The sequence below is a fragment of the Pleuronectes platessa genome, chromosome 2 (genome assembly GCF_947347685.1).
Source record: "Pleuronectes platessa chromosome 2, fPlePla1.1, whole genome shotgun sequence".
Taxonomy (NCBI): domain Eukaryota; kingdom Metazoa; phylum Chordata; class Actinopteri; order Pleuronectiformes; family Pleuronectidae; genus Pleuronectes; species Pleuronectes platessa.
This window is the reverse complement of record NC_070627.1, coordinates 27131442-27146212: the sequence shown is the minus strand read 5'-3', so window position 1 is coordinate 27146212 and position 14771 is coordinate 27131442. Positions and strand designations below refer to the sequence as shown.

Below are 14771 nucleotides of genomic sequence, written 5' to 3'. Positions count from 1 at the left end.
TGACTCTGCCCAATGTTTACCTGTCACTCGGAATTAGTTGCACTCAAGAATGATGTGGGTGCACATGCAACCCTGCTACCACCATAGAGTAAATTAAATCAGTGGGAAATGCTGGTGTTGTTACTGTTAATAACAATAGTCAGTAATAACAGTCAGTTTCATCCCCCAGGCCATAAGACTTTTAAACTCCTCTGAACTGCAATAACACCACCAAACTAGAAATTTCTATTTTGAATTTTGATATTCTATTTTATACTATTTCTATTGAATTGTTTAGGTTGTAATTACTTGAGCATTGCTAGAAGAGAGCCTGTGACCCAAGCATTTCACTGCCAGCGACTGCTTAATGTTATTGTTGTGCATTTGATAATAAAAATTCTTGAATCTTGAATCTTGAATCTAACAGATACTTTACCTGAAGAATTGGCAACAACCAGCAAACCAAACAGCAGCACAGGCATCAGTGTGTGCTGGATAAAGGAATTGAATCCATGGTTTCCACCATGAAAGAATTAAACCAGCATTAACTCTGTTTTGCCATCGGAAATAATAATGAACACTACACTGACATACACTTAACAGCAGCAGCTCGACCACCACAGACACACAGTCAGGTGTGTTACCTTCCTGTACAGCCGATACTAAGGCCATGAGTGGAAAACGCAGAGGAAGTATTTGAATGGCATTTGAGTGGTATGATGTAGAAAAATAAATAAGTGTAAATCTTACAGACACAGCTGTTCAACCATAATATTTATTGTCCAATTGACACTAAGTTGCTTATGCTACATCAGAGCCCCTATAGTCCAAGCAAAGTAGCTCATTTTGGAGCCAAAAATCGAATTAATTGTAAAATAAATTGTTTCATCATAGATCATTTCTATGAGGTGTCCAGAACAACATACTAAAATTACTAAGTTATCCTAGTTGAGGAAATATGTTTAATTATCATCAATGTGTGCCAATAAGACCAGGCACCCCAATGGGGCCATTCGATTCCTTTACTCCTATCAAAATGAAACTTTACACAATGAAAGTACCCATGAAAAGTAAACATTTTTGTATGACAAGTTTCTTTGAAAATGTATTTTAATATCCAATGAGCTATACACTAATCGAATATGCCCAAAATACACCGGAAACAGACAGGATATACCTTCAAAATAAACATCAAAGCACGCGTCAGTCAAGGACAGGAGACGAAAGTGTTGATTGATTTGAGTCATGACAGTTTTATTTGTCGGGCGCTTTTCAAAAACACAAGGCAGCATAGACACACATGAATGTGGTTAGTGATAAAGTAAACATGCTGGTCGAACAACTAACAACACAACAACCAATGAGAGGACTTCAAAGTGCCGGCCATCATGTTTGATTGACAGCTGATCTCTGTGCGGAGCAGACACGTCATGACAACGAACTTTGGTCAACAAACATGGAGACAAAAGAAGTTAAAGATTAACACACAGAATCTTAATCACTGCTTTTAATGACTCAAGTCTATTTGAGTTTACAGAACTCAGCTGTAGATCCAGGATAATAAATCCCAACTCCAGCATAGAGAGGCTGAGTGAAAGTGGTCTGGACTCTGTGGAGGAGAGTCATGGTGTCAGAGACGCTGTAGAAGGACAGAACCCCTGCACTGTGATCCAGGTACACTCCTACTCTGGAGGACAGAGGACCTGACACTGGAGTGTTGATCCTGTTGTAATAAAAGTAATAACAGATTCCATGACAATATAATGACCAAGATGTTTCATTTGATCCAAATTCACATTCATCTGAGTTCCCTGCTCTGCTGGTATTCTTGTATGTGACTGCTACACCAACTCCTCCGATCACCCCGAACTCCAACTCCACCTCCCAGTAACAATGTCCAGTCAGACTCTCTCTACTCAGGACCTGAGGCCTAACAGTGAATCTGTCTGGGTGATTAGAATAAGACTGTTCTTTTCTCATATGTGTCACTTTGCTGTTGCCCTCTGATAATAACACATGTTTGTTTGCTGTGTTTGGATCAAGAGTGATTTCCTGTGAATATTTTAAGAAGTCAGCTCTGGTCTTTGGCTCTGGTTGTGGCAGTAAGACATCCACTTGAGACACAATCTGTAAAAACTCTGTCTCTGTCTCACTCAGAATGTCCTGTAGTCGACCTCTGACCTGGGACACAGCTGCTGTCACGTCCTCAAAGGTCCTCAGAGGACGGATCCTGATGCTGGATGAGTGTGTCGATTCACTGAGTGGTGACAGTGAGGGGTAGTTGTGTAGAAACTGGTTGTGATCTTCTGTGTCCGAGAGCTGCTTCAGGTCCTGGTCTTTCCTCTTCTTCAGCTCACTGATCTCCTGCTCCAGTCTCTGCTGAAGCTCTCTGACTAGACTCACTTCGGTTTCCTGCTGGGATCTGATCTGCTGCTTCACGTCAGAGCTTCTTTTCTCCAGCAGACGGATCAGCTTAGTGAAGATCTTCTCACTGTCCTCCACTGCTTCATCAGCAGAGCCATTGACGGCCTCCTCCTGCTGTTGAAGCAGCTTCACATCTTTCTCTCTGTCCTGGACTCTCTGCTGGATTGTTTGTCTCCTCAGCCCGACCTCTCTCTGCCTCTCAGTCCTTTCTGCTGCAGCTGACACCGTGTCATGGTCTTTATGTTCCTCCACAGAGCAGAGATAACAGATACACTGCTGATCAGTGCGGCAGAACATCTTCATCACCTCATCGTGACGAGAGCAGATGTTCTCCTGGAGCTTCTCCGAGGGCTCCACCAGCTTGTGCTTCTTAAAAGGAGGTGACTGAAGATGAGGCTGAAGGTGTTTTTCACAATAAGAGGCCAAACAATCCAAACAGGACTTGAGAGCTTTCAGTTTTCTCCCAGTGCAGACATCACAGGCCACATCTTCAGGTCCAGCATAGCAGTGACCAGCAGGAGCAGTTTGGAGTCCAGTCTTCTTCAGCTCCTCCACTAAATCCGCTAACATGGTGTTTTTCACCAGGAGAGGCCTCGGTGTGAAGGTCTGTCTACACTGAGGGCAGCTGTAGCTTCCTCTCCCATCCCCATTGTCCCAGTGGGTGTTGATACAGCTCTTACAGTAGCTGTGTCCACAGCCTGTAGTCACCGGATCCTTCAGTAGATCCAGACAGATCGGACAGCAGAATATTTCTCTATCCAGTCGATTTTCTTGCTCCTCCATTTCAGCTGCTGCCAGTGACTGTAGAACAGGATCACTTCCTCTGAACAGAAACAGATCTCTGCTCCTCCCTCTCTCGTTCACTCTCTGCAGTGACTCATCTCCCACAGTTTACAGCTTGTTGTTCACTGGTCCTTACCCTTACATACCTGTGAAGGGAGGAGACACAGAAATAGCCTGACTGGGAGGAGCTGGTTGTGTATGAGGAAGAAGTTGTTGTATTTTCAGGATTTACTGCAGTCCACTACGATGAGCTATGGTTGTGAGTTTTTCCGAGTTATGGTAAATGGTTTTGTATTTATATAGCGCTTTTCTAGTCTTGATGACCACTCAAAGCGCTTTACATTACAGTTTCACATTTACCCATTCACACACACATACATGCAGTGCATCTACTTGCAGCACTTTTGTTAATCTATGGGGGGCCATTCGGGGTTCAGCATCTTGCCCAAGGACACTTCGGCATGCAGATGGTTCAGACTGGGGATTGAACCGCCGACCTTCAGGTTGGAGGACAACCACTCTACCCCTCAGCCACATCCGCCCACAGTTATCACATCTCAAAGTGAATAGTTGCACTGTGAACTGTCACATTCAGCTCACAACAGCACAGGTTGTAATATTCACATTCTTCATTTTATGTATATAATGTATCAGTCACTAGAAGGTTAAGTGCAAAAAAAATTCAAGGACCTGATGTAGAATTAATAGGATTCACTGCTGAGAGCTGAGCTCATGCTCTGTTCATCTGCCTCCTCCCTTCTTCTGACTCTTCTTTTCCCCAAATCTCAGCTTTCATTTCTACTTTTATGTTCTGAATGCAGGGGATGTAGCGATGGATTTCTATAGTGAACTGCATCATTTGCACAGCAATGGCATAAAGCAGATCCATTCATCGCTGTGCCCAAAAATTGAATTGCCATGTCACTCAAATTCAATAAGTACATGAGTAATCCTGTCTTGGATTTCCAAATGAGAGAGGGAGAATGTCAGTATTAAGATGTTGTCAGGCACCGCAGCAGTAAAAAGAAAGGCAGGATTGAAACACACAAGGCTCAGATCATCTTCTCTTTGAAAAGGGAAACACATTATTAAGTTATTTTAACCATCTGCTGACAGGCTGTAAGCTTGGGTGCAGCAGATTTGGTTAAGCAGCGTTAAGTGTGAAGCATCCAGGAGGCGGAGAGGCAGGGCTGTGTGTATGTGTGTGTGTGTGTGTGTGTGTATGTGTGTGTGTGTGTGTGTGTGTGTGTGTGTGTGTGTGTGTGTGTGTGTGTGTGTGTGTGTGTGTGTGTGTGTGTGTGTGTGTGTGTGTGTGTGTGTGTGTGTGTGTGTGTGTGTGTGTGTGTGTGTGTTTGTGTGCGTGTGTTACATTTATATGTATGAGGATAATAATAACATCGCATTACCACGCTGTCAGTAGACGCCTCTGGACAACTACAGTTACCTACTTACAGTTCATAGGTGTCTCCCCCACAAGCTAAATTCCAGTGTGAGCAGGTTTGTATGTAATACTCAAGTTGGAAGAAAAATTGACAAATTCACATCATCTCTCTTGTCAGATGTGAAAAGAAGAGAAGATTTAGCCTGGTTCCAAAGTCCGGTGTCGTTTTTTCTGCCCAATGTCTCAGAGAAGAAAGCTCATAGCCTCTAGTTTGGATTTTTCATTCATTGCTGCATTTACATTATATTCTGATATATTGATCCTATTCAGAGACGGACCATTTTGATTATGGTGTTTACATAAGTTTGCAAATAGGAAATGTAATTCATGTTCATTTTTTACATTTTACAGAGCATTGTCTGATTATGATGGCATTACATCAGATGTTGTTACACCAGTTTTTAAACCTTAGCCTATAAGATAATTCATCGTATGATGTTCCTGTATACTGTTTTTTTCTATCTGATTTTGCACCGTAAAAAAAACAACAACCCCGTTTTTATTTTTACATCTTGTGTATACCCAGGTCATGTGTCGTCAATAGGACATTCCAATGTCTACATGTCAACATGTTGGAAAACTCCACACCTTAATTTATTATTTTTTATTACGGGTATGAATCTTTTCAGGTTAAATTAATCAGAAAATGCGGTTTGCATGGCAGTCCCTTATTCAGACTTTTAGTTTTATCAGGTGAAAATCAGATTATTGGTGTCCTTATGGAACTTGTCCTTGTCAGACTCATGATGAAGAGTTTAAATATTGGATAAAAGTTCATGCAGCAGAAGCATAGATCTCAAACTTGTTCACACATTCTTCTTTACTGTCCAAACTTGGCAACTTGACCACTGTCAGTCCGATCAAAGATTCATGTGCGTTAGAGGCAGCCCGTGAGGCTTCGAGCCTCAGGCAGAGATGAAGCGGCGGCTATAAAGGTCAGTTAAGTTCAATTCTGTCTTAACTCCACACTCACGGATTTTTTCTTCTTTTATTTTTATCTCAGCCCCTTAATTCTACACTCTGAACCTTTAAGTGACATCACTTGAGGACATTTATCAGACTTCACACAGCTGGAGTCATCGAAGTGTCACTTATGCAGTAGCACTCCCCGTCACCTGTCAAGAGACTTTGATGTTCTTTCACCAGAGCAAGAAAAAGAATCACATCCATTACATATTGAGACAGAAGGAGGGTCACAAACAGTCAATGCAGTCACATCCAGTCCTGCTGACATATTCACTAGTGGCTGCAGTTATTTAATTTGCTGTTATCTCATCAGTGTGGCTAATAGAGCGGGTTTCTTTTAACCATGATCACAAGCTTTACTAACCTTAAACAGGTGGATTGTATCACTCAAGTTAAATAATAGGTGCTGACTTTGTTTCTTATCTCAATACTGTATCTTAACATATTAACATCAGCTGGAACAATGGCTTTAGCAGATTTAATGTTTTGAATTGTCTTTTGAAATAACTTGTCTCCCTTTATTTCCTTTGCGGAGCCATTTGGCAAAAGGAACACATCCTGGTATTGTCTGGTATGAAATGGACTCTAAATGGTTTGGTTTGGAGTAAGATCTAGGAGCAAAGTTGTGGCCTTAACATAACTAAAATGTTTACACGATGCTGACGTTTGAGAAAATGCCCATATCAAGCTTCCAGATGTAAAATTGAAGGCAGAAGTGATGAAAGTAGTTTTTAACAACGGTTATTGTTCAGTAGTGGATGAAATGAATAATGAGTCAGAGCTGATGAATCAGTGGGTAGGTTTCTGTTTGAGTGGAGAGGAAGAAACCAAAATGGTTTTGTTGTGGCTCACTCTGAGCAGAGTTCCGACGTGTAGTAGAGCTCTGAGAGAATAGAGGAAACTGTTCCTACTGCTCTGCATTCATTAGCCTACTTCCAAATCTCTTGTTTTGATCCACTGTAGCTGAAATGTTATGCACACAGTGTGACCTCTTTTTGTTTGAGTAAAGATTCAGCCCATGTGGAAGGAAGCTCACGTTTTCTTGTTTTCCCAAAGAAGACCAAATTAAGAATTATCGCCCTCTTTCTTTTTTACTCTTATAATACGAGATAATTCTAAGGACACAGTAATTCTGTAAGTGTGTCTGTGTGTGTGTGTGTGTCCATGCGGAGAAGGTTTTTGTAAATGAGAATTCCTGTCCCTTAGCTGAAGTTGATCACAAATGATTATTTCTAAGGCCTGGTTAGTCTTAAAATAAAAGCCTGCTCACTTGGTCTGTCACACTTTTTATTTTACCACAGTACATAATCCAGTTAACAATGATAACGCTGCTAAATATCATTCAAGATAATAGGACATTTGAAGCACCCAGACATGTAAGCAAAAACAATCGCTTAAAATACGATTGCAAGCAGATATTTTCAGCTTTTGCTAGTGAGTGTAAGATAATGCTGATGCTGGAAGTCTGTGACTTGGTTGAAACTCCATCGAGCTGCCTTTTCTATGTTTCCAACATAATAATTTAAAAAAAGTTAAAGGATCTTAAATACTCAAATGATAGTTACATTTATCATTAATTGCTAATGAAAACAACAGAAGCCAAAGAAAGAGGTCCTCGGGAACAATTTAGCCTTCTCCTCAGTCCATAACCCATGCTAGTGTTTGCAGCATATGTTAAAGAACAATAAACACAATCCAACCCATTTGTTTCACTTTATAGCTCAAATGTTTCGTTGTTGCAAAGGTCATAAAAACACAACAGCCTTGAAAGGGATCCGAGATTGAAGCCAGTAGTGGTAAAACTGTTACTTTAGCATATAAGCTACTTTCAGTCATGCAATACAATCTGGACATTTTTCTGAAATTTTCTAGATGGGCTGTGTGTGAGAATGCAGATGTTACGCCGGGTGTTGCGCCATTCTCAAGCGCGAAGGCGCCCGGCTGTTCACATGGGACGCGAATTTATCCGGCCGGTCAGCCCGCGATTCTGCTTTCTCCGCTTGTTGTTATATGTAACCTGTTCAATGTAGGGGTTCGGGGGTAAATGTGATGGTCATCATAGCCCCCCCCATCCCTGTCTTTCTCTCTCTGTCTATCTGCTTGTGTTCTTGAAGTGGATGGGCAGAGGGGGACATATGTGATGATAAGGTGCCCTTGGTGCGGTGTGGCACATCGCAGCCCATGTGAACCGCACAATTGTGTAACGGGGGCGGAAAGGAGGTGCTTCCGCAGGCTGTATAAACCCGGCGTTAGGGTCAGTTGCTCTGAACCTCGCCGAAACTCTTTCTGCCAACCCCCTAGTACAGTGTCCAGAATATTCACATCGAGGAAGCGCTAGTGAGGATTTCATTTTCATGTGACAGTCGCGAAAGTGAAGGAATATCTTAGGATGAAAAGAGGTGCCATACAGGAGACATCAACGAAGATGTCACCTTAGAAAGACGAAGAAATTTAAGAACAACTCTTGTTAACGCGTCTGACCCAGAAAATCTCCTCATGCTCTCTTTATATGTGAAAGACAACCAATTTGTTGTGGATATTTTCCCGATTTCATATCTAAGAACAGCTTCGTAGAGTTTACCGGACTCAGGACTTCTCTGCCTGTGAAGAGGTGAAGTCGGATTCCCCAGTGGAGGGCAACATTGACATAAAATACTCTGTCTGTAACACAATGGCTTGAAGGAGCAGAAGGCTTTCTTAGTCTGAGGCCAGATTGATGGTTTGACAGGGTTACTGGGAAAACAATGAGGTTTCCCATCTTTCACTAAGACTCCATGAGTGCCAAAGGGTGGGTGTCAAGGCCAAATTGGATTACACGCTTTCAAGATGAAGTTGTTCTTGCCGTTGACCTTGGGACTTCAATAGTGATTCAATTTTAAGTCCATACAATCTGATGAATGCTAACTATAATCATGGCTACAAACACATTCCATGTTTTCTCCTGTCACAACAGTAATGGATATATCTTCCATGAAAATGATTAACGTTACCCTCCCCCTTCCACATCTGAAGAATTCAGATAAAGTTGTTTTCGTAATGTAAAATCTTAATTATTGGGGGTGAAGCATCTGTGTTTTAAATTAATTATTAACATTAAAGGAGCCGTAATTTTCTTATGTAGTGTCAGACTGACTGTGTATCACTATAAACCCCCCTGCTGTTGGAATCAGAAGGAAATATTCAGATCTACCTCCTGTGAGGTCAGACTGCGTTCGTTTGACTCAGGTTATTACTTCGCTCCTTGTTCACTTGGCTGTGACAGCTTGCTGTCACACTTTCCGTGCGGTGGAATCGGAGATAATTAACTGTAATGATAATGGCCACCATTTGCCATTTCGATTAGTATCATTTTTATCATCATCATTGTTGTCTGGCTGTGACATGACATTAATAGGAGGAGGTGATAGTGTGTACATATTGAGGGCAATGGTGGTGGCTCGCCAGGCCTGAAAGGAGCAGCTCCTGCTCTGCCTGCTGGAGACAAGGAGGGGGGATGTAGGTGAACACTGCTCTTGCAGGTCTTCACTATCAAAGCACATAATTGGATGCAATTTAGCTGAAGGTACAACAGGCCGTGTTGTTGCTAATCATTTAATCACAAATTGAGAGCCTAAAGCCTCTGATACAGAGATCCCTCTATGCCATTAAGACCCCTTATTATGTTGCCTTTGCTTGTTTGCACCAGAACAAAGAATGCCAACATTTTGCTGCCTCCCCTTGGGTGATTGTAGATACCATGTTGCTGTTCTGGAATCAGAAGTGTGAAGTGAAACACAACAGCATCGGGATCTATCCCCTGATGCCTGTTCTCTCTTTTAGACAGATGTTGTTTTGGATCTGTGACTTCCTCTGCCGACAACATAAGGGCAGAGCAGAAATGCCCCCCATTCCTGGTTTGTACCTTTTATGCAGGACGGCGAGGCAGAATCAAGGTGCAACACAGTGTTGTCCTGAACAGCCTGTGTAAATAAGGGATTACACTGACAGGCTCCATGTACTTTATATTTTTCATGGGAAAATCAGGCAGGACTTCTGCTTGTATAAACATGCCACTGTTGGACTTAGTAATCTCATCAAATTGAATGTAGATGAGTTGGATCCATCTTAGAGAATTATGTATACGCTCCATCATAGACCTATTTGCATACTGTATATATATGTAGTGCACATACTACAGTTTTGCTGACAGAGAGGAATGTCAGTCTTGCTGTGACTTCATGTATTACACTACACCCCCCCTTGCTGGCAGAACAGCAGCCGGAGCGTGATGCCAGATACACGTGTTTGGCAGAGCCTCTGTTTCTGTAAATGTCACAGTTAAATGTTAGGGGCCAAACAAGCCATAATTCATTCCGGACCTGTCAAACCCATTTCACACTCTCCCATATGTACATTTTCTCTTTTGCATAAACACTCTCCACTCTTATTTACATATATTTGTATTCTCACATTGAACAGACAGTGCACACTGTTAGGCAAAACCAACATGTATTCATTCTGAACAGTTCAGTACCGGATATTTGGTTTAGTATGTGAGTTTTGGGGGCTTTATCTGTACTGTTAATCAAATACTATATTGTGGAATTTTGAAAACACTCTAATAAGCTCTATATAAACATGAAAAGTTCTGGCAGTAGGTAAACATCTTACATAAATTAAAACCATATCTTTCCGGTTAGCCCCTAGATGAGTGCTGCTGGTTGAAACTCTATGAATGAGCAAGCTTCTGCACAATTTTTTAGGTGAGGGTGTTTTTTTCAGGTTTGATCTGAGAAGGTTTGAGAACGCTTTGGTTGCCCACAGGTCCATATGGAGAAAAAAAAATTGTTTCTTGTTGAGAACACATTGGCCGAATAACATTGGCTGTTGTTTTTTTAATTCATCTTCATTCATAAGCAGAACGCTGCAGGTCGAGATGAGCCAAAATGTTGTCTGGGTCTAACACACATACAAAAAGTAACTGTGTGTTTGTTATGTGTGAAGAGACCTTTGACTTGTGTGGACTCGTCAGACTGTAAACAGTGTTAGGAGAATGAAAGATTGGCCCTGATATCTATACTGTCTGCACCAGAACCCCCAAAATATTGGCCATTGCCCCCAGACTCTAATTCATCATCAGATGATAGCTGATGGGCTCCAAGATTGCTGTTGGTTAGGCCAACACGACAACAAGAGAAAACAGACCTGAACGTCGCTTTTTCTTCTGTTGTTTCGGAGCGTTGTGGTTTGCCAGTGATAATTTTAACCCAAAGATAAATATGTCTCTGGAAACATTTGTATATGTAAATTTGTAAAAACCCAATAGCAAGAAGTGCGCAAGTATAAATGTAAGCATTTCTACCGTAAGAACACAATTGCTCATGAGCAGTTAATTAGAATGCACTATACTTGCCTTCCTTACTTTAACATTAGTACCATAATTGTCTTTGGTTATGGAAAGGAGTATTGCTGCTTTAGTGTCTTCCACTCTGCGTATAGACTCCCAAGGAAATGGCTTTCATGAGTGTGCTGCATGCTCAGCGCCTTCCCGAGAGAATCCAGAGCAATGAGGAAGGACATGCGCACCAGCCATTCCAAAAAACAATAAATAAATTAAGTGGAATGAATAAAATAAATAAGTAAATAAAATGAAATTTACATATATTAAATAATCAAACATACATGCTCAGCGCCTGTATAACATGCATATCATTACTTTTCAGTCATCAGTTAGGATGCTAATGATACATGTGCACGGCGGCTTCGCAGCAGACATGCCACCACACACCTCTTTATCCACATGCAGAATAACACAGAAACAGAAATAACTGGTTAAATATTTACATGAAATCACTAGAGCAACATTACATAATATCTAGAGTATCTTATTATACTATTTACAACATTTAACCAACACAAGTGGGGAGAGCAAAGAATACACGCACACTCAACACAATACCAATTATAATTATAAAAGAACAGAATGATGGAAACTCAACAAAAAGAAACAAACAAAAACCCTGTAACCTCGGAAGTGGCGACCCGCCTCCTTCACAATAGATGTGTAAATATAGAACAACAATATACCCCTACTACACTGCCACATTGGCAACAAGAATTGTAGTCAGTGTGGCCTGATGGTATTTCTTACACAGCTTTAAATACATCACTGACCAATACAAAGTTTAGTGTGGGACCAATCCTTTGGTTGGACATGACACTGTAATTTTACCACTGTGTCAAATTGTTTACTACTTACACTAGTATAAACACACAAACACCACTTCCTTCCTCCTATGGTTCGTAGTTTGCAAATTGTGCAGTGTTTTACATGGCTACATATTAGTCCTCTAGGTTTTGATTTCTACTATCTGTTTTTGTGACCTTGTAATGGTCATTGTAATTGTTCCTATATGATTTATGAAACCACAGAGTGTGTTTCTCTGCTTCTAAAGCAGTAATTTACAGGAAGGCATGTAATTACCATCATCGTTAGTAACAACCAACAGTTGTAACTTTGCCATCTGTATGTGACAAGCCAAACACAACAGAGAACTCATTAATGACAGATATAAGCTGTTGTTCTGTTCATTAATCCAGCTGTCACACATCTTCCTTGGACTGACTCCCTTCCACTTTAATATGATGCTTTGTTGTATAATGATAAAGTAAAGCGTTTTTGGAAGTGTCACTGTAGAACGGTTAAGGGTGTTTAGGCCTAATTAAAGAAATGGAGGAACACCATACCTGATAACAATGAGAGGTTTCTGTTATGTCAGAATTCCACACATATTTGAAATGACACAGAATTACACACAGAATGAAGCCCCTGGATGAACTCTGCATACTTAAATAATCCCTCTCACGGTCTGTCAGTCAACATGTCTCTGAAGGGAGAGATGATATATTGCAGAGCTTGATAGTGGCTCTGTAGCTGACCAACACACTCTAGTCACATGGCTCAGTTTCACCCATCACACAGAGCCAGTGGTTTCTAATCAAACAACTGACCTGAGGTTAGGTGGTGGTCTGCGAGAACACAACATATGGATGAAACACAGATATTCAATAAAACATCAGCCTTGTGTTAGATGTGTAGAGGGAAAGGAGACATGAATACAGAGTTTTAGAGCTCTCTACTGGAGATGGTTTCTTTCTCCATGCAATGACACTGAAAATGAATTATTCACATGTGCCTTTGGCCTAATGTGAACCAGGATGAAGTAGATTTTAGATGAACAGTGTGTCGATGCTGTCCTTTTGTTCTGAAGTCTCTCCAGAGGGACAAGTGGGACAGAGCTCAGTGGGTGAAAAAACACTGCCCTCTGTTGGTCCTTGTACTGGCTCAACACTGTGACCACACACACATACACACACACACTTATCCATAAAATCCATTCATACTATTATTACAATCATGTAGCCACTTACTGAAAAGACATAAGTGACAACACAGGATCACACCTGTAAAATATATCATCTTAAAACCAGAGACAAGATATTTTCTTTGCTTGTCACTTGTCTTTGTTAAAAACACACTCGCTGCTGTGACATGTTGTCATCTTGTTCTGAAGTTAATGAAACATGTGCAACTTTGTGATGTTGCCCAGCCTCAGATGGCAGCTAGAGGAAGCAGGCACAAAACTTAATTTTGTGAATCTCTCCAGCTAGAATTTGTAAGAATTTGTGACTGGTGGCAGATACATGATTACTTTATGGCTTACATTTTTTTTTATATGTGGTCTCACTAAAAAGGACAATGAGCTGAGACTCACTGTTAAGCTCCGTTAGCTGAGTTCAGATACAGACATGACATGAGAATTGGGACTTTCACACATGCACAACGCAGCGGGAGGTTCTCCGCACATTAGCGTTCACAACAGCATCAAATCCTCTTGATAGCAGGATGTCACGTGTTTACATCATCATCATGTTTACAGCACCCTGACACTTTTGCCTGCTCTTATCACCACAAACTCTCATGGCATATTCCTCAGTGTCTTCTCTGGCACCACTTTTACACCGCAAGATGTTTGTTTTCTTTTTGTTTGTTTTTTATAAATGTTTGCATTCGTTCACAGTGAATCCAGTGGTGGATCCCTGCCGTGTTCTCACATTGGATTCTCCTAACATTCTGTAGACTTATACTATACTAAGAGGCAAGTTGGAGAAAGTCAGCATATCTGCGGAGGCTCTCTGACATTTGCGTTCACACTTGCACCTCCTGCGGAGAAAATACAAAGGATTTGTGGAGTTCAGTGCAAGTCTGATAGCAGCTTATGATTGATGCCTGTCATGATGTCATCTATACATTACTAATATAAAAGTTCAGATTGTAAACATTTTAATCGTTTGAATGTTTTTTCCTGTTAGCCATGTTTTCTGTATCATTCCATCCAACTGTCAAATAAACACAGCAAAGAAACAAACTGGAGTTTTGGGAAATAACCAAGTGAAATGCAATCATATTTAAATTGTAGTTCAGTCAGTAGTGGCATAGATGTACCTACAGTACCAGTCACAATAGCTGGAACCCCTGAATTTTAAACAGAAATAAATTTAAATTAATCCATTTATAAATCAGACTATTGTAAAAGCCCATTTTCAGCTTCCTCGGGTCAGGACTCACTGCTGGCCAGTTTCAAACAGCTCATCTTTTCCTTTTCAACCGTTCTATTGTGCCGCTGTGGTTCATTGTCCTGCTGAAAGATCCAAGACCTTCACCTCAACCCTGGTTTTGTGACACTGGGTATCACACTTTGCTGTGAAACGCTTTGGTGATATTGTGATGCTGTCATCCCTCTTATACATTCAAGGCCTCCAGTGCCAGAGTCAACAAAGTAGTCCCACAGCATGATGGAGCCCCACTGTGTTTTACTGTAGGGTGTTCTTCTCCTTATAGGTTTAACTTAACAAACTGATACACTTCATATCCAATAAGCGCTTCTCTGGTTTCATCTGTTTGTAAATTTTTGTTTAAATATTTATGTCCTCGTTGGTGTTCATCTATAAAGCCCTGTTTGGTATAGCATGCAGTGTTTTGTTCAGTTCCATGTGGTGTATAGTAGAGGTTCCAACCACCACTCCAAAGTGCTCCAGGTCAGCCTGAAGCGTTTTGTTCCCACAATCCCACTTCATCGACTTTGCCCATTTCCTTTGTTTCTAACAGTTGTATGGCTGTGAAACTTCTGATAACATT

The 14771-nt window shown here is 41.1% G+C and overlaps 2 protein-coding genes across 4 annotated transcripts in view; one reads left to right on the top strand and one right to left on the bottom strand.

The window, feature by feature from the left end:
- The window catches only part of iqsec1b (IQ motif and Sec7 domain ArfGEF 1b), a 199400-nt gene that overhangs the window by 93431 nt on the left and 91198 nt on the right, over positions 1-14771 (top strand). The window lies entirely within an intron of this gene.
- Positions 1209-3274, bottom strand: LOC128448347 (tripartite motif-containing protein 16-like). Its single transcript, XM_053430952.1, has one exon. It carries the CDS (start codon positions 3184-3186, stop codon positions 1501-1503), a length of 1686 nt encoding a protein of 561 aa, XP_053286927.1. The 5' UTR covers positions 3187-3274; the 3' UTR covers positions 1209-1500.